The following is an 18,525-nucleotide window of genomic DNA, read 5'->3' on the forward strand; positions in this document are numbered from 1 at the left end:
AGTAGTAGTAGCTGTAGTAGTAGTAGTAGTAGTAGCTGTAGTAGTAATAGTAGTAACAGTAGTAGTAGTAGTATTAGTAGCAGTAGTAGTAGAAGTAGCAGTAGTATTAGTAGTAGTAGTAGTAGCAGTAGTAGTAGTAGTATTAGCAGCAGTAGCAGTAGCAGCAGCTAGCAGTTAGTAGTACAGAGCAGCAGTAGCAGTAGCAGTAGCATTAGTAGCATTAGCAGCAGTAGCAGCAGTAGCAGCAGCATTAGTAGCAGCAGCAGTAGTAGCATTAGTGGCAGCAGCAGTACAGTAGTAGCACAGAGTAGTAGTAGCAGTAGTAGTAGCTGCAGTAGTATAGTAGTAGCATTAGTAGTAGCTAGCAGCAGTAGTAGCAGCAGCAGCAGTAGTAGCAGTAGTAGTAGTAGTAGTGGTAGCAGTAGTAGTAGTATTAGTGGTAGCAGTAGTAGTAGTAGTAGTAGTAGTATTAGTAGTAGCAGTAGTAGTAGTATTAGTATTCAATTGTCTGAAGAACTTTGTTTTCACATTAATTAATGAGTGAGTGAATGAGTGAGTGAGTGAAAGTCCACATGAATTTTTCTCACAGTGACATTAAAATACAAAGTTATCGTAAAGATGTGTAGATGTGAAACCAGGTCCTGGTCCCGGTCCCAGTCCCGGTCCCGGTCCAGGTGTTTTATTAATTTCAAACCTTATATAATTGAATGAAGCTGCAAGTGTTCATTGATGAGGATGTTTCAGCCAATCACAGAGCAGCAGCTGAGGGCGTGTGACCCGTGAGAATGACCTCTGATAAACAGCTGCGCTGGACAAAACACCTCCGCGCTCTCATTGGTTGAGGCCGAGCAGCGTCCAGGGATAAAAGAGGAGCCTGGACTTGTTGTCATCATCACTCTCACCTTCATCACCATGGCCTTCCTGTGGATCGTCTCCTGCCTCGCCTTCATCAGCGCCACCTATGGTGAGACACACACACACACACAACCACACACTTATTTCACCTTCTTTAATCTGTGTTTTTGTTAAATCCAGACATTGATTATCGATCAGGGTTCCAGTGACTCTGCTGCCCCCTGCTGCTTCAACACATCATTTCAATCAGATTATTCAGTCCTGTCACTCAACTGTCACTGTCATTCACCTGTCGTCCTGTCAGTCACCTGTCACTGTCACTCACCTGTCGTCCTGTCAGTCACCTGTCACTCACCTGTTGTCACCTCACTCACTCACCTGTCGTCCTGTCAGTCATCACTCACCTGTTGTCCTATCACTCACCTGTCGTCCTGTCACCTCACAATCACCCTCACCACCCGTTGTCCTGTCAGTCACACTGTCACCGCCTGTCACTGTCACTCACCCGTCAGTCCCGTCAGTCACCTGTCACTGCAACTCACCTGTCGTCCTGTCAGTCACCTGTCACTCACCTGTCCCTGTCAGTCACCTGTTGTCCTGTCAATCACCCGTGTGTCGGTCACCACCTGTGTCCTGTCACTCACTACTCAATCACCGTGTCACCTGTTGTCCTGTCACTCACCTGTCGCCCTGTCACCACTTGTCACAGTCACCACCCTGTCATCCTATCACTCACCTGTCGTCCCGTGTAACCTGTCAATGTCACCACCTGTTGTCCTGTCACCACCTGTCACTGTCACCACCTGTCATCCTGTCACCACCTGTCGTCCTGTCACTCACCTGTCGTTCTGTCACTCACCTGTCATCCTGTCATCCTGTCACTCACCTGTCGTCCTGTCAGGCTGTGGAGTTCCTGCCATCACCCCTCAGGTGACCGGCTACGCCCGCATCGTTAACGGTGAGGAGGCGGTGCCTCACTCCTGGCCCTGGCAGGTGTCTCTGCAGGTGAGTCATGTGACCTCAACAAACACAAGGACCTCCTCCTCCTCTTGCTCCTCCTCTTGTGTGAATTGTTTTATTTTCTTCTTTTTTGGCACAGCAATCCAGCGGCTTCCACTTCTGTGGTGGTTCTCTGATCAGTGAGAACTGGGTGGTGACTGCTGCTCACTGTAACGTGAGGTCAGTAACAACAACAACAACAACAACAACAACAACAACAACATGTTGATGATGTAAGTGTTTCTTGTCTCCTGTCAGGACGTACCACCGCGTCGTTGCTGGAGAACACAACAAAGGCTATGGTTCCAACGAGAATGTTCAGGTGCTCAAACCAGCCAAGGTAAGAACCGCCCACCACAGCAGCCAATCAGCTGCCAGAATCCCTGTCCCTCCCTCCATTAACCCCTCCCCCTCTGTCCTAGGTTATCACTCATCCCAGGTGGAACCCCAGCACCATCAACAATGACATCGCCCTCATTAAGCTGTCCACTCCCGCTCGCCTGGGCTCCAGCGTGTCTCCCGTCTGTCTCGCCGAGTCCTCCGATGTCTTCGCCGCCGGCACCAACTGCGTGACCTCTGGTTGGGGTCTGATGCGCTACAACGGTGAGTCCAACATTAATACAAGCGGCAGGCAGACTTTTACTTTGAAAGGTGTACAGGAAGTCCTGACTGTCTCTACTTCCTGTCCCGCTCAGCTCCCAGCACTCCCAACAACCTCCAGCAGGCGGCGCTGCCTCTTCTGTCCAACGATCAGTGTAAGAGACACTGGGGCAGCAACATCTCTGACGTCATGATCTGTGCCGGAGGAGCCGGAGCCACATCCTGCATGGTCAGGCCCTGTCCACCTACCTGATTCTCACCTGTCTGTGTGTGTTGTTGATGAGTTTGTTTGTTTGTGTTGTCAGGGCGACTCTGGCGGTCCCCTTGTGTGTGAGAAGGACAACGCCTGGACTCTGGTCGGTATCGTGTCCTGGGGAAGCAGCCGCTGCTCCACCTCCACGCCCGCCGTCTACGCCCGCGTCACTGAGCTCCGCAGCTGGGTCGACCAGACTCTCGCCGCCAACTGAAGATCCACCACTGACCTTCAGTCGACCTCTGACCTCTGACCTCTGAGTCCTGAATCTGTGAACCGTCAGATTGTGAACAACAATAAAAACGTTTAATCGTCACCAACTGTTTGTTGTTGTTTCATTTAAAAAAAAAGAAGAGAGATTTCAGTTCAACTTTTAAAACTTAATGTAACCTTTGTTTATTTGATCATCCTCACTAAACAGTTTAAAGGTTGACTCCTCACTAAACGGTTTAAAGTTTAACTCCTCACTAAACGGTTTAAAGGTTAACTCCTCACTAAACGGTTTAAAGGTTAACTCCTCACTAAAGGGTTTAAAGTTTAACTCCTCACTAAACGGTTTAAAGTTTAACTCTCACTAAACAGTTTTAAAGTTTAACCTCACTAAACAGTTTAAAGTTAACTCCTCACCAAAGTTTAAAGTTTTACTCCTCACTAAACGGTTTAAAAGGTTAACTCCTCACTAAGCTCCCAACTCCTCACCTTAACTCCTAACTAAACGGTTTAAAGTTTAACTCCTCACTAAACAGTTTAAAGTTTTACTCTCACTAAACGTTTAAGGTTAACTCTCACTAAACGTTTAAAGGTTAACTCCTCACTTTAAAGTTTAACTCCTCACTAAACAGTTTAAAAGTTTCACCCTCACTAAACGTTTATAGGTTAACTAAAAAACTCCTCACTAAACTCCTCACTTGTTTAAACTAAGTTTAAGGGTTTAAAAGTTTAACTCCTCACTAAACAGTTTAAAGTTTCACTCCCAAACAGTTTACTTTAAAGGTTAACTCCTCACTAAACAGTTTAAAGTTTTACTCCTCACTAAACGGTTTAAAGGTTAACTCCTCACTAAAGGGTTTAAAGTTTAACTCCTCACTAAACAGTTTAAAGGTTTACTCCTCACCAAAGGGTTTAAAGGTTAACTTAAACAGTTTAAAGTTTAACTCCTCACTAAACGGTTTAAAGTTTAACTCCACACTAAACGGTTTAAAGTTTAACTCCTCACTCAAACCAGTTTAAAGTTTAACTCCTAACTAAAGGGTTTAAAGTTTAACTCCTCACTAAACAGTTTAAAGTTTTACTCCTCACTAAACAGTTTAAAGTTTTACTCCTCACTAAACAGTTTAAAGTTTAACTCCTCACTAAACAGTTTACAGGTTAACTCCTGTTTACTAAACAGTTTAACCCTAACCGGAGCAATGACAGGTTTAAGGTAAAGCCTCATGTTTTTAGAGTATTTATTATGTCAAATAAATCCTTTCACTGTGTTTTATCCCATTTTACTGTTGTATTGATATATAAATGTGTATGTTGTAGGCAATCGATCATCACGTTACATGGTTTGTAAGTAACATCTGAATCTCACAGTAAATCCAGCTGTGATAAATGTAGTGAAGCATAAGTATAAAGTACATGTAGGATAGCCAACTGTTCTGTATATTGGGCCTAATGTATCTGTCCCGTACATGTCCTCTCCTGTCCCATACATGTCCTCTCCTGTCCCGTTTATTGACTTCTACGCTGATCTAACCACTGAATGATGCAACAACGAGGGCAACAGTGCTGATCACGACACCTGAGAATCATCGAATCACCTCGCGCCGGGAGACGAGGCGGGGCTATGAGTCCCGCATCAGTCGCACATGATCAGTTAACTGTAAGTAAACGCACAAATTTATCCAAATTAAACTACTAAGTTAAAAAGATGTGGGGTAAGACCGTCTGTGGTGATTCAACGAAAGCCTTCTGCACTTTATGTCAGTTGGCCACACGCACACACACACACACACACACACAGATGGTGCACATTCTGAGTCTCTGTTATTTTATTCCTCTGCAGAACTGCTATCATTATGACAAATGCCTTAAAACAACAACACACTGTGTAACCGAGATAAGGGCGCCTATACTGGGTATGTAAATAAAGAAACCAAGGACACGAATGGCCGGTGTTGACGCTAACAGTGTCTCACTTTTATTCCACTTCTTTTTTTTTTTTTCTTCCCGGCAACAACAACCGTGCCACTTCCAGTGTACTTCACAATAAAACTACACATCAGGCATGAGAAACCTGACAAACTCTACTAAGAGTAGAGTATCATTCTACTATTGTAGTATGATACTTAAGTACATGTACATTCCACCACTGATGTTTTATCACTAATAACTGGCTAAAACCCATGACCCCTCCTTTCTCTGTGATGATGGTACAGTCCATGTTGTCTTGTTGCTGCAGCACCTGCCATTTAATTAGCCCTGGGAGAGAAGGTGAGTTTGGAGGTCAGACTGGTATAAACATTCACTTCTACAAACTACTTTTGTACTTTTACTTTACTTTTCGATTGTATTTAAACGGTTAAGATCATTGACGCATTTATTTGACCAGTTACAGGTTAATGGTAGCAGGTAATGCTAACGCTAATGCTAGCTTAGTTTGGCTTAGCCTAGTGTCAGCATTTAGCTTGCTAGTCGGGATGTGTTAATTAGGAGTATGGATACGAATACATGAAGATATTATGAATGATTTGAATCTATCCTGCTGACTTGACTGTTTATGTTTAGAATATTTTTTTGTATTGCTGCTATGTTGAAACAATTTACCCTTAGGGATGAATAAAGTATTTCTATTTCTATTAGCATGCTTCGGTGACATTAGCATGCTTTGGTGACATTAGCATGCTCCGGTGACATTAGCATGGTTCTGTGACATTAGCATGGTTCTGTGACATTAGCATGTGACATTAGCATGCTTCGACATTAGCATGCTTTGGTGACATTAGCATGCTCCAGTGACATTCCAGTGACATTAGTATGGTTCTTGACATTAGCATGGTTCTGTGACTTTAGTAGACATGCATGATTCTGTGACATTAGTATGGTTCTGTGACATTAGCATGGTTCTGTGACTTTAGCATGCTTCGGTGACATTAGCATGATTCTGTGACATTAGCATGGTTCTGTTTCATTAGCATGCTTCGGTGATATTAGCATGGTTCTGTGACATTAGCATGCTTCGGTGACATTAGTATGGTTCTGTGACATTAGTATGGTTCTGTGACATTAGCATGCTTCAGTGACATAAGCATGCTTCGGTGACATTAGCATGCTTCTGTGACATTAGCATGGTTCTGTGATATTAGCATGGTTCTGTGACATTAGCATGCTTCGGTGACATTAGCATGGTTCTGTGACATTAGCATGCTTCTCTGACAGGTCACATGACTCACGACTGAGAAAGTGAAACTCTGATGGCAGGAGGATAATTAACCAGAACTGTGTCAAGTTACTGCTCACAATGAGACTTTGTTTGCACAAATGTTTGAGACATAATTATAACATACATTCGGTCTATTTTGGTAAGATATCATTTGGAATAATTGCTGTAATTATTAAATTCTTCTTCACATTACATTACATTACATGTCATTTAGCAGACGCTTTTATCCAAAGCGACTTACAAAAGTGCATTTAAACATTTGGGTACAAATAAGAGCTAGAAGTAAGTAAGAGCTTCAAGTAGATCAAACTATGAAGTGCTAGTCATAAGTGCGATGTACAAGTTTTTTTTTTGTTTGTTTTTTTTGTCGTCTTAGTCGAGGTAGAGTCGGAAGAAATGTGTTTTTAGTCGGCGTCGGAAGATGTGGAGGCTTTCAGCTGTCCGGATGTCGATGGGGAGATCGTTCCACCATTTGGGAGCGAGGACAGTGAACAGTCTGGAGTTCTGCGAGTGCCTCTGCGATCCTCTCAGTGAGGGGGCAGCGAGCCGGTTTGTCGATGCAGAGCGGAGTGGGCGGGCTGGGGTGTAGGTTTTGATCATGTCCTGGATGTAGGCTGGACCGGATCCGTTTGTAGCATGGAACGCAAGCACTGGAGTCTTGAAGCGGATGCGAGCAGCTACAGGAAGCCAGTGAAGGGAGCGGAGGAGCGGTGTAGTGTGGGAGAACTTTGGTAAGTTGAAGACCAGTCGAGCTGCTGCATTCTGGATGAGTTGCAGAGGTCGTATGGCACATGCAGGAAGACCAGCCAGGAGGGAGGTGCAGTAATCCAAGCGTGAGGTGACAAGAGCCTGGACCAGAACCTGTGCCGCCTTCTGGGTTAGAAGAGGCCGAATCCTTCTGATGTTGTGCAACATGTATCTGCAAGATGGAGCTGTTGCAGCAATGTTGACCTCTTCTACACTCAACTGTTTTTTTATTTGTTCATTAGCATCAGGTTTTGTAGGAGTTGACATCAACCAGCAGGACAAAGATAAAACCTGAAGACGAGGCTGCACATTTGTCTCCTTGTGCAAATTGTGGATTTGATGTGAAATATGTGAACTCCTTCAAAGTCCTGCTGATGTTTCTTCATTTTTTGGACTGTGTTACTTCAGCTGACTCACCTCACCTCCTTTATATAGAAGGAGACTTCCTTGTTGTGTATAGAAAGGAATGAATGACAGGCAAAGAGTGTCCCATGATGCACTTCAGGTTTTACATGTTTGAATTTCATTTGAATGAGAAACTGTTATAATTGATGTCTTTTCACCCTTTATTTATGACCTTTATTTACATCTTCAATGCCAGCAAATGTTGTTGTTCCAGTTGTGCGTTATGTGGAAAGACAAGTAATCCGTCCAGAGACATGATTTTATAAAAATACTAATGATAATTTGCTGGTGAACTAATCCGAGTCATGTGCTTGCATTTCAGTCGATGCTTCCTGGAGACGATGACCACATGAGGACAATGACCACATGAGGACGATGACCACATGAACCCGATAGAAAAATGAAAAGCATCAAAGTTGATGGAAATCCCCGTCAGTGTGTGTTCATCAGTCCCGAGGAAGAAATCCCATCACCATGGAGATGGAAGGTAATAACAAATGGAACTTGAACAGTGCCATGTCGACATGTGTAACATTAAATACACAAACATCTTCAGTTAAAGAATTATTTACTAAGATTTTCACGTTTGATCGTGCTGGCCACACAATTGTGTCTGTGTATTTTATATCCTCATAGTTACTGTTGGTGTCACACTGTGTGTTTGTGATTTTTGCTTCATAGAAATGGAAATAAATGAATATAACAAATATCAGCTCATCAGCCACTCCCTCCTCATCAGCTCAACTCCACTCACCTGTTCACAGCAGCTGCACCTGATCACTAATCAGCCCACTATATAAACTCCTCTCCACCGTGCAGTCACCGCCAGATTGTTCTATGTCACCAGTACTAGTCTCTCCAGTAATTTTTTTCGGCTTGATTCCCCAGTACCGACCCTGCCTGCTCTGCCCTGGACAGTGGATTCTGCCTGACGTCTGCCTGACGCCTGCCTGCTCCCTGCCCGACGCCTGCCTGCCTCACAGTACAGACCTCAGCCATTGAACTATCGCTGAACTTTGTGTTAAATAAACATCAATACCAACTGTGTGTCTGCCTCTGTGTGTCTTTCCCTGACCCGTTACACTCACAGCAGCTAATGATGCTTCTCACTCACTGAGCCGTCATGACGGCAAATCTTTTTACATTATCGCTTCTGTTTATTTTTGTTTATTTGTGATTTTCGTCATTGTTTAAAGTGGACATATTATACCCTTTGTTCCCCCATTAAAATAGTTCCCTGGTGTCCTAATGAACATGTCAGTGACATGCTTTGGTCAAAATACCATAAGGATGAAGAATCATAGCAGTTCAATAACCCTGCTAAACCCGCCCCTTTCAGAACGCTCGGTTTTCGTGCATGGTCCCTTTATATGCAAATGAGACACAGGCAAACACACACCCACTTCTTCCAGGGGGTTTCTGATTTGTCCTCTTTACAGCTCTATTCGTCTCCCCCTCCCTCCACTAGTTCTCTGACAATATCAACATGTCAGCGTGTGCAGAAAACAGCGAGAGTGCTGTCACAGGAAGAGACGTCCTACATAAGGATCGAGCCGAACACTGTCCAACTGTAAACCAGTTAAAACACTTAGGAACAGCACCACTGATCGCTAGCGCTGATCGCCAGCGGCGTGCGGCGAGCTGAATAATCTGCCGCTGTATGTCACTGTATCAGACCAGTGACTGTGCTCAGGAGACCTCGCCACCGCTGATCGCCAGCTCGCCGAGCACCGGAGCTGCAGCATGTGTTTCTTTATGAACACATGAGACAAGTGTGAGAATATTTCAGAGGTCCTCATTTTTCTGACCATTATATGGTGTTCTGGACACTCCGAACATGCTCTCAGACTAAAAAATCTCCTCAATGTCACAATATTCAAGAATTGTGTTAAAATTTTTGATTACACCAACTAGTGGCCAGTGCTGGGACTTAAACACACTTTTAATACACTTGTACTCATATGTCACTTGTAGACACACTCACACTCTCCAACATTTGAACAAGCTTTATACATTCATTCATCTTCTACCACTTTATCTTGCACGTTTTCTATGAAATCAGAGCCAAATAAATATATTCTCAATTGTAGTACTTGATCTGATTGTCTTATGTTTTATAGGAATGCAATATTTATTTCCTTTGCCTTGTGGCACAAAATCAAGTGTGTCGTTCAGATTTGCGCCCCTCATTGATGTGTTTGATACAAATGTGACGACTCCGGAGTTCCACAGGGTTCAGTGTTTGGACAACATCATACGTCATATAACACACTGGATTATTATCATTCTGATCACAAACCTTTGACTCACATGACTCCTCCCCCGGTCACATGAGTTTTCCTCTTGAATCCACAGCATTACAAACAGTCACGACCTTTGACCTCATGAGTGATTCAACTTTATGTCCATTGCCTGATGACATCATCATCACAACCACCATGTTTGTCTCCGTGAAGACAGAGAGCAAATAATCAGAGAACTGTATGATAATTTGAGATTTATATTGATAATAATCAGATTAAGATTATTTTCATTATTGTTATTACATCAGATCTAACTTAAGTGTAAACATAAGAATCTATTTATGATTCTGATTAAAGGCTTTTTATTGAACCATAAAAACATTTAATCTTCTCGTTTCCATGGCAACACACACACTTATTAACATGGTTTTTATAATGGGAGCTGCTGGGAAACACACACATGTTCCAATCAAGTGACCTCCAAAACACACACACACACACGACGTTGTGTACGACGTTCATGACTTGTGGGGACATTGCATTGACTTACGTTTCCTGGAGATTTACTCTGACCTTAACCACAACTACTACTCAATTCAATTCAATTCAATTCAATTCAATTCAATTCAATTCAATTCAATTCAATTCAATTTTATTTGTATAGCGCCAAGTCATAACATACATTATCTCAAGGCACTGTACATAGACAACATCAAAGAGAGCAGAGAACCCCAACAGTTCACACAATGAGCAAGCACTAGGCATCAGTGGAGAGAAAAAACTCCCTCTTAACAGGAAGAAATCTCTGACAGAACCAGGCTCAGAGATGTGCGGTCATCTGCCTCGACCGGTTGGGGTGAAAGGAGAGGTGGGGGACAGAAAATGGGGGGAGAGAAAGGACAAGAGGGAGATGAGGGAGAGACAGAAGAGAGAGAGGGAGACAAGCAGCAGATACACAACAACTGTATCAGGTTACAAGTTTATACAGTTACTGATATCGACTTTTTAATTACAAAATAATAATAATGGTGATGATGAGCGTAGCCTCGGAAACTGGATCTTGATCCTGCAACCTGCATGATGAGAATACAGAGAGAGAGAGAGGGAAGGAAGGAAAGACACAAACTAGGGAGAGAAAGAGACAAGGTTAATGACATATAAAAAGTCATAATCAAATGCTGAGTGTGAGAGAGTGAATGTGCGTGTACCACAGGAAAATCCCCCAGCAGTTTAGTTCTATAGCAGCATAACTAAGAGATGGTTTAGGTTTCCCTGAACCAGCTCTAACTATAAGCTTTATCAAAAAGGAAAGTTTTAAGTCTAACTTTAAATACAGAGAGAGTGTCCGCCTCCCGAACTGTCATTGGAAGCTGGTTCCACAGGAGAGGAGCCTGGTAACTAAAGGCTCTGCCTCCCATTCTACTCTTACAGACTCTGGGAACCACAAGTAAACCTGTATTTTGTGACCTAAGTGGTCTATTAGGGTGATAGGGTAAGACTAGGTCTTTCAGGTATGAAGGGGCCTGACCATTAAGTGCTTTGTACGTGAGGAGGAGGATTTTAAATTTAATTCTAAACTGTACGGGGAGCCAGTGTAGAGAAGCTAACACTGGAGTTATATGGTCTCTCTTTCTAGTTCCTGTCAGAACTCGTGCTGCAGCATTTTGAATTACTCAACTAATCCTAATCCTAACCCTGACCTTAAAACATATCTTCACCTTAAAATGTAGTCATTTACATTGTGGGGACTTGATTTTTGTCCCCACAAGGAAGACAAGTCCCCATAATGTCCCCACAACATTAGTAATACCTGGGCACACACACATTCACAGACATGCACACTCACACACACACACACACGTTATAATGTAACAAACATCATTTTATTGATCAGATTCTTTCACGTTCATTATTAAAGAGCAGCTGACGCAGATGAACGTGTTACTGTTAGGGAAGAATAGAGATTTGATTGAGTTTTATTTTCCATAACAAACGTATGCAGAGTTTTTAAAAGATGAAAACGTCTTAGTCTATATTTCTACTTTATCATGTTTACTGTTCTGGACTGAAGAAGAAACAAGTTTATGAAAAATGTCAGTGAAAGACCGAGTTTGTGAAAACTTTCCCTCAGCTGTTCAAACTCTCACGGCCTCAGATACGGCGGCGCCGCCTCCTCCCGTCTCGTCCAATCACGTGTCAGCGTGTTGTATAAAAGCTGCTCGCCGTCTCACACTGGACATGATCAACCATGGCTCTTCTCTTCATCGTCTCCTGCCTCGCCTTCATCAGCGCCGCCTATGGTCAGTATCACACAGTCAGCAGGGGGCGCTGCCGTCACAGCTGTCACAGTCAGCAGGGGGCGCTGCGGTGTGGAAACTGTCACAGCAGACTCACATTTCTAAATTCTTTTCTTTGAATTCAATGACATGTAATGAACACAACGGGGGGGCGGAGCCTGTTACTTTGTAGCCTCAGTCTTCACCACTAGATGTCACTACACCCACTGAAGTGATTCCACGTTTATGTTTATTTCTGTTTATGAGATGATGATGTTTATGTAGAAGTTATACTGTTACAACAATGATGTCATAATGATGTCACCAGGCTGCGGCTCTCCCGCCATCCGTCCAGTGGTGACGGGTTATTCTCGCATCGTGAACGGCGAGGAGGCGGTGCCTCACTCCTGGCCCTGGCAGGTGTCCCTCCAGGTACACACACACACACAGACACACACTGACACACACACCACAGACACATACTGACACAGAGTAAACGTGTGTGTGTATGTGTGTTACAGGACTACACTGGCTTCCACTTCTGTGGTGGTTCTCTGATCAGTGAGAACTGGGTGGTGACGGCTGCTCACTGTAACATCAGGTAAACGCCTGCACTGACTTTTATTGATCGATTATTGGTTATTGACAAGCATCATTGTTACATTGTTGTTATTGTTGTGTGGCTGTTTTTAATGAGTCACTCACAGTTTAATGGAGTCATAGTCTGGCTAAGTGTTTACATGCAGGAGTAATCAGATGATCACATGACCCAGGTATGTTAGTCTGACTAAGACTTTGTGTGTGTGTGTGTGTGTGCAGGACGTCCCACCGCGTCATCCTCGGAGAACATGACCGCTCCTCTAACAGTGAGGACGTGCAGGTCATGAAGGTCGGCAGGGTGAGTCAAATGTAGTCCAGCCATGGGGGGGCGGAGTCTCTGCCGCTGTGTTTACCAGTCATGTGACCATGTCATTTCCTTTCAGGTGTTCAAACACCCCCGCTACAACGGCTACACCATCAACAACGACATAACCCTCATTAAGCTGGCGAGCCCCGCCCAGCTGAACATGCGCGTGTCCCCCGTGTGTCTCGCTGAGTCTGGAGACAACTTCCCCGGAGACATGAAGTGTGTGACCAGCGGCTGGGGACTGACCCGCTACAACGGTCAGTGTGTGTGTGTGTGTGTGACACATGTACTGATGTGTGTGTGTGTGTGTGTGTGAGACATGTACTGATGTGCTTATGTGTGTGTATGTGACATGTGTGTGCGCAGCTCCTGACACCCCCGCCCTCCTGCAGCAAGCCTCTCTCCCTCTGCTTGAAAACTCTAAGTGTCGTCAGTTCTGGGGAAACAAGATCAGTGACCTGATGATCTGTGCCGGTGCCTCTGGCGCCTCCTCCTGCATGGTTCGTATCTGACGTTGTTTCTGTGGTTTCCGTTGTTTCCGTTGTTACTGATGGTTGGCTGGTTGTTTCCAGGGTGACTCTGGTGGTCCTCTGGTCTGTGAGAAGGCCGGTGCCTGGACTCTGGTTGGTATTGTGTCATGGGGCAGTGGAACCTGTACTCCGTCCATGCCTGGCGTGTACGCCCGCGTCACAGAGCTGCGCGCCTGGGCCGACCAGACTATCGCTGCCAACTAAGCGTGTATGATCATCAATAAATCAACAACTAAAAGAAAAGCTGTTTGTGTTTCTCATCATTTCAGTCACAATCTTAATGTGTTATTTTAGACAAAAAACAACCACAGCTGTGGGACAAGTCATAAAGTCCATCACGATATTTCTGAAATTAAATGTTTTATATTTACTGTATATATATACATATATATATATATACACACAGTATATACTTTGTACATGTATTACATCACAGGTCATTTAGCAGACACTTTTATCCAAATCAATTTACAAGGGAATTGAATACAACCTGCCAGGGGTGCAGTTGAACTTGCGACCATGATGTCTTTTGCACACAGGGTACCGGTCTTCACCACTGAGCCACCCCACCTCACATGTACGCTGACACGGCTAGCATCTTACACCCTGCTACTATGTGCTGGACTGTCTCATGGGCATCTTTGCATAGTCAGATCTACTCTTGTAGATCTTGGCCTCTATGGCTCTTGTACCTAGGGCCTGTTCTTGTGCTGCCATGATCAGTGCCTCTGTGCTGTCTCTGAGTCCAGCCTTTTCCAGCCATTGGTAGGTCTTCTTGATATCAGCCACTTCTTCAATTTGGCCGTGGTACAAGCCATGTAGGGGCTTGTCCCTCCAGGTTGTCTGCTCCTCTTCTTCTGCACTCTTATCGGGTTAGCAGTTCATCCTGTGTGGCCATTTTCCTGATGTACTTTTTGGTGTTTCATCCTGGATTGTGGTCTTGATGCTCACTAGTCCTCAGCCTCCCCTTTTTCTGCTTAGCGTACAGTCTCATGGTGCTGGATTTGGGGTGAAACCCTCCATGCATGGCGAGGAGCTTTCATGTCTTGATATCTGTGGTGATAGCGCATCTCCTTGGTATATGCCGCATTTGATGTTGACTTGGGCAATTGGCTTTAAGTCGGCCCCCAGGGTTGTCTTCCACATTCTCATCGAGTTCTCGATGAAGGCCCTTAGGTTCCTGTTGATCTTATACAGTTCCAGACATTCCAGTATCCACGTGTGGGGCATTGAGTCGTAAGCTTTCTTGTAGTCAATCCAGGCAGTGCACAGGTTGGTCTGTCTGCTCTTACACTCTCGGGTGACTGTTCTATCGACCAACAGCTGGTGCTTGGCTCCTCTGGTGTTGCTACCAATTCCCTTCTGAGCCATGTGTTGAGCTATGTGCTTACTCATCTTAGTCGCAATGATGCCTGACAGGGCCTTCCATGTTGTGGAGAGACAGGTTATTGGCCGGTAGTTGGATGGGATGGGTCTCTTCTGAGGGTCCTTCAGGATTAGGACCGTTAGTTTCTTCAGCCAGTAGGCATGGATCATTTCGGGGCCTGGTGCTGTCCAGCTCTTCATCTTTGGCACTCTTTGAGATGGTTTCTGGTTCTTGTTCTGGGAGGTTATTGTGGTCTGCCCTTAGGTCCAATAGCCATTGGGCATCTGGGTTGTGTGATGCCTCTTTTTCCCATATGGCCTGCTAGCTGGCTAACTTCTTCTTCTTTTAAGCCCATCTTGCATCCAAGCATTTCTAGGGTTACTGTTGCTGTACTGTGTATCAGGTTATTGGTCTCAGTGATGATTCCTGTAGGGATTGTTATTAGTGCAGCATTCACATCCACAAGCAGATCTTCTGAAGTCAGCTTCGGTATTCATCTGGGGTTCCAGGTTTCTAATTGTGCCATGATCTTCATTCTCAGGTCAGCAACTCTTGTACTGAGGCTGTTGGTATTTGTTGGGGCTTGGTATCCAATCTCTGATTGTGGGGGTGATGGTGGCATCCCCCCACTGACCTACCGTCCTGGCGGCCCCTTGCCGTAGCATTGTTGTTGTATCTCATCGATCTCTAGTTGTGATAGAAGCTTTCGATTGTGGATGTTGGAACACTGGGCTAATAGCTGTTTTGCTGTTAGTCTTGATCATGGGTTTTGAAGTAACCATTGGTCCCATATTCGCTGCATGTACAGTATCCCTTCTCTCTGGGGTTGCTCAAATAGTAGCATTCCAACAGTTCCATGTTTTCCACCCTTGTCCATCTATGTCTTATTCCAGTAGCCCATTTCTCATCAGGTCCCCCTGGTTCCCTTGCACCTGACACGGACCTTGATGACCCGGGTGACATCTGAGCCGGTATGACTCTATTTGTACATACTATATATATGTATATACATATACATATGTATATATATATATATATATATATATATATATATATATATATATATATATATACACATATGTGTAAATGTGTCTTCGCTCAGAGACTAAAACTGGCACTTTAACAGAAATTTTCATAAATGTGCATTGTCCCCGATTCAAATAAATAAAAAAAATATATGTATGTATATATTTATACATATATATGTATATACTGGGCCCCATGTTTGCTTTGTCATCAGTTGAAAGAGTCACACAGATTTTTGTGGTTGTCATTTATTGATTACAAAAAGAAGACATTTTACACGCACTGATGTCCTGGTGTTTCCTGCTCTGCATGGAGGTCAGATGCGTGGAGGTCAGGTGCGTGGAGGAGAGCAGGCGTGGCCGACTCTACGACAGTAGCAGATGGCATTGAAGAAGCGGCAGTAGCAGGTGTCACAGGGGTCGCAGCAGGGCAGCGGGTAACCCAGACACGACTGCTGATGAGGGATGCAGCGGCGCGGGGAGCGCATTGCTCGACCCTGAAGCTGCAGCGAAGCCGAGTCCTGGAAAACCATGCGTGACACGTTAACACCAAACCTGGAATATATCAAATAATCACGCTCACCTCATCGTAGGAGCCTGCATCCAACAGGAAGTGATCCTCCACTGAGTCCACACGCAGGAGGGCGGGGTTTTGGATGGGGGTGTGTGAGAACCCACGCACACACGGGGAGAACATGCAAACTCCATGCAGAAAGGCCCTTGTTCCAACCGGGGCTCGAGCCCGGGTCTTCTCGCTGCAAGGCGAAAGTGCTAACCACTACACCACCGTGTGATGCCTGGTTTTGTTTTGTGACATCATCAGTGGTGAGATTCTTACCAAAAACCTGCAGAAACATACTTGATTGAAGTTGCTAAAAGAAAAACAGACTCACAAACAAACCAAACAAAAGTGTTCTTGGAAGTTTTACGGTCCAGTCCACCAATCACACCAAGTGAAATGAAAAATGAAAAATAATAAAACCTGAAACAATCCATTGCGGTCACAATCGTCTTGTTTGTTTGAATACATTTTATTTTTATTATAAGTACAGTTCAGTAGTTACAAAACGAAGCATCTGCCATGAGGATACAGCAAAACATAAAGAGTGTTCAGCTCACGAGACGGGATTTTTTTTTTGTACATAACACGTGGAGTGGAATGCTCATCATCGCTGGTTCGGAGGTCAAAGCCGTCGAGGACCACATGTAGGACCACATTTCCCAGAATTCCTCCCTCCCTCGCTCACTCCCTCCCTCCAAATTCACACCCGTTTCCCCCCTACAACAACCGCTGCGTCTCACTTCACTTCTGTGATTATTTTTAGTTTTAAATCCCCCTCCTTCTCCTGGTTTAGTTATCGAAAACGAATAAAAGGGGGGGGTAAAAAATGGCTTTATCGTTTTCTGCATGAATGAGTGAATGTTCCGCAGCTTTGTGTTTGGATTTTGAGTCATGCTGCTGAACGCTGCAGGTCAAAAGGGGGGATTTGCATACAAAAAACAATTCATTTAAAAGCCACATACATTAAAGAGGCCGATGGAGGAGAATAAAGAAAAAGAAAAATAGGAAGTGTTATATTTGGACTGTATATTATACCGACTTAGAATTCTTCTCTGGGTTCACAAAGAAATTTGACGTAGAAACATTTCACAAAGCCAAGGGACACACAAACACACACCTTCAGTTTAGTTAGTTATCTAGATTTATACTGTATAGGTTTGGATTTATAATACTATCACAGTGCCAAATACTTCTGTAGAACCAAAGAAACAAATGGGAAAAAGAAATAAACAAAGTCCCTCTACTCATAATGGAGCCTGTATATATGGGGGGGTGGGGCGGGGCGGGGCGGGGGGAGGGGCAAATATGTTTGCAGCACAGGAGACGATTGTCATCTTTTTTCTTTTAGTTTTTTCTTCTTTAATCAGTAAATGGAGAAGGCATTAATGTACAGTACATATATATATATATATATATATTTATAGATATAAAAAAATCAAAATAAAAACCCTACAGTCTAGCACAGCTACATAGCTTTTTTTTTGTAGAAGCGAGAACAGATGACGTGTATCTAAGGCTATACACAAGGTTTCACCCTCCCCCAGGTTTTTTGTCATTGTTGTTTTTGTTTTTTGTGTCTCTTTAAAATCTCATTTTAAAGTAAATACATCAGTAGTCATTAACACTGTGCAACAATGATCGGTGGCAGTATCTTACAAACGTCTGCGACGCTACAGAGCTCTGGAGGCTGACGGGGGAGACGGAAGAAATAATAAGAATAAAAAAACAACAACGTTAATCCCTCCTCACACACGTGGTTTGGGTTTTTTTGAGCATGGCTGTGAAAACGACTGTCACTCGTTTGCGTTTCCTTGTCACAAATCTTTTATTTTCCTCTCTTTTTATAAACTACTGTTACTGTTTATCTTTCTATGTACATTTAGCATCTGTGGCTGCGCTACGGAAGAGGATTAGTGCCACGTAAAAGAGTTTTTAATTTTAAAGTTCAGAATTCTGAGATTAAAGCTGGAGATTTAAGTCAGAATTCTGAGGGACGAAAAACAATCTGAATTCTGAGATTAAAGTTGGAGATTTAAGTCTGAATTCTGAGGCGAAAAACTATCTGAATTCTGAGATTAAATTAAAAATTCTGAGGGTGAAGGTCTAATTCTGAGATTAAAGTATAAAATAATTTTTGCAGCAAAAATAAAATCTGAATTCTGAGATTCAAATTTGAAATTTCAGTGAGAAAAAAAGATTTTGAGGTGGAAAAAAAATCTGAATTCTGAGCTTAAAGCCTGAGATTAAAGTAAGAATTCTAAGAATAAAAACAGAAATAGGACAGATTTCTACAATTAAAGTCTGAACTCTGTTCTGAGAACAAATACTTC

The 18,525-nt window shown here is 43.6% G+C and overlaps 3 protein-coding genes and 1 long non-coding RNA gene across 8 annotated transcripts; 3 read left to right on the forward strand and 1 right to left on the reverse strand.

The window, feature by feature from the left end:
- The first annotated feature begins 880 nt into the window (after positions 1-880).
- On the forward strand, positions 881-3,023 carry LOC122772690 (chymotrypsin B-like). Its single transcript, XM_044030902.1, has 7 exons — positions 881-964; positions 1,757-1,860; positions 1,955-2,034; positions 2,113-2,194; positions 2,277-2,457; positions 2,550-2,683; positions 2,760-3,023. Exons 1-7 carry the CDS (start codon positions 913-915, stop codon positions 2,919-2,921), a joined length of 795 nt encoding a protein of 264 aa, XP_043886837.1. The 5' UTR covers positions 881-912; the 3' UTR covers positions 2,922-3,023.
- A 1,498-nt stretch (positions 3,024-4,521) lies between these two features.
- On the forward strand, positions 4,522-8,333 carry LOC122772692. 5 transcript variants are annotated; one of them, XR_006360801.1, is made up of 3 exons: positions 4,522-4,574; positions 7,609-7,773; positions 8,175-8,333. It is a non-coding gene; the product is annotated as an uncharacterized LOC122772692 (long non-coding RNA). The 5 variants fall into 5 exon arrangements; XR_006360799.1 differs by lacking the exon at positions 4,522-4,574 and adding an exon at positions 4,612-4,629; XR_006360798.1 differs by lacking the exon at positions 4,522-4,574 and adding an exon at positions 4,926-5,185.
- Positions 8,334-11,739: 3,406 nt separating this feature from the next.
- LOC122772691 (chymotrypsin A-like) lies at positions 11,740-13,485 on the forward strand. Its single transcript, XM_044030903.1, has 7 exons — positions 11,740-11,829; positions 12,134-12,237; positions 12,327-12,406; positions 12,625-12,703; positions 12,789-12,969; positions 13,079-13,212; positions 13,285-13,485. Exons 1-7 carry the CDS (start codon positions 11,778-11,780, stop codon positions 13,444-13,446), a joined length of 792 nt encoding a protein of 263 aa, XP_043886838.1. The 5' UTR covers positions 11,740-11,777; the 3' UTR covers positions 13,447-13,485.
- A 2,390-nt stretch (positions 13,486-15,875) lies between these two features.
- LOC122772750 (agouti related neuropeptide) lies at positions 15,876-16,306 on the reverse strand (the record flags this gene model as incomplete). Its single annotated transcript, XM_044030998.1, has 2 exons — positions 15,876-16,154; positions 16,217-16,306. Coding segments are annotated over 2 exons (279 nt in total), but the record flags the coding sequence as incomplete, so codon positions are not given.
- Between the last annotated feature and the right edge of the window lie 2,219 nt (positions 16,307-18,525).

This window comes from Solea senegalensis, linkage group LG7, assembly GCF_019176455.1.
Source record: "Solea senegalensis isolate Sse05_10M linkage group LG7, IFAPA_SoseM_1, whole genome shotgun sequence".
Classification (NCBI taxonomy): domain Eukaryota; kingdom Metazoa; phylum Chordata; class Actinopteri; order Pleuronectiformes; family Soleidae; genus Solea; species Solea senegalensis.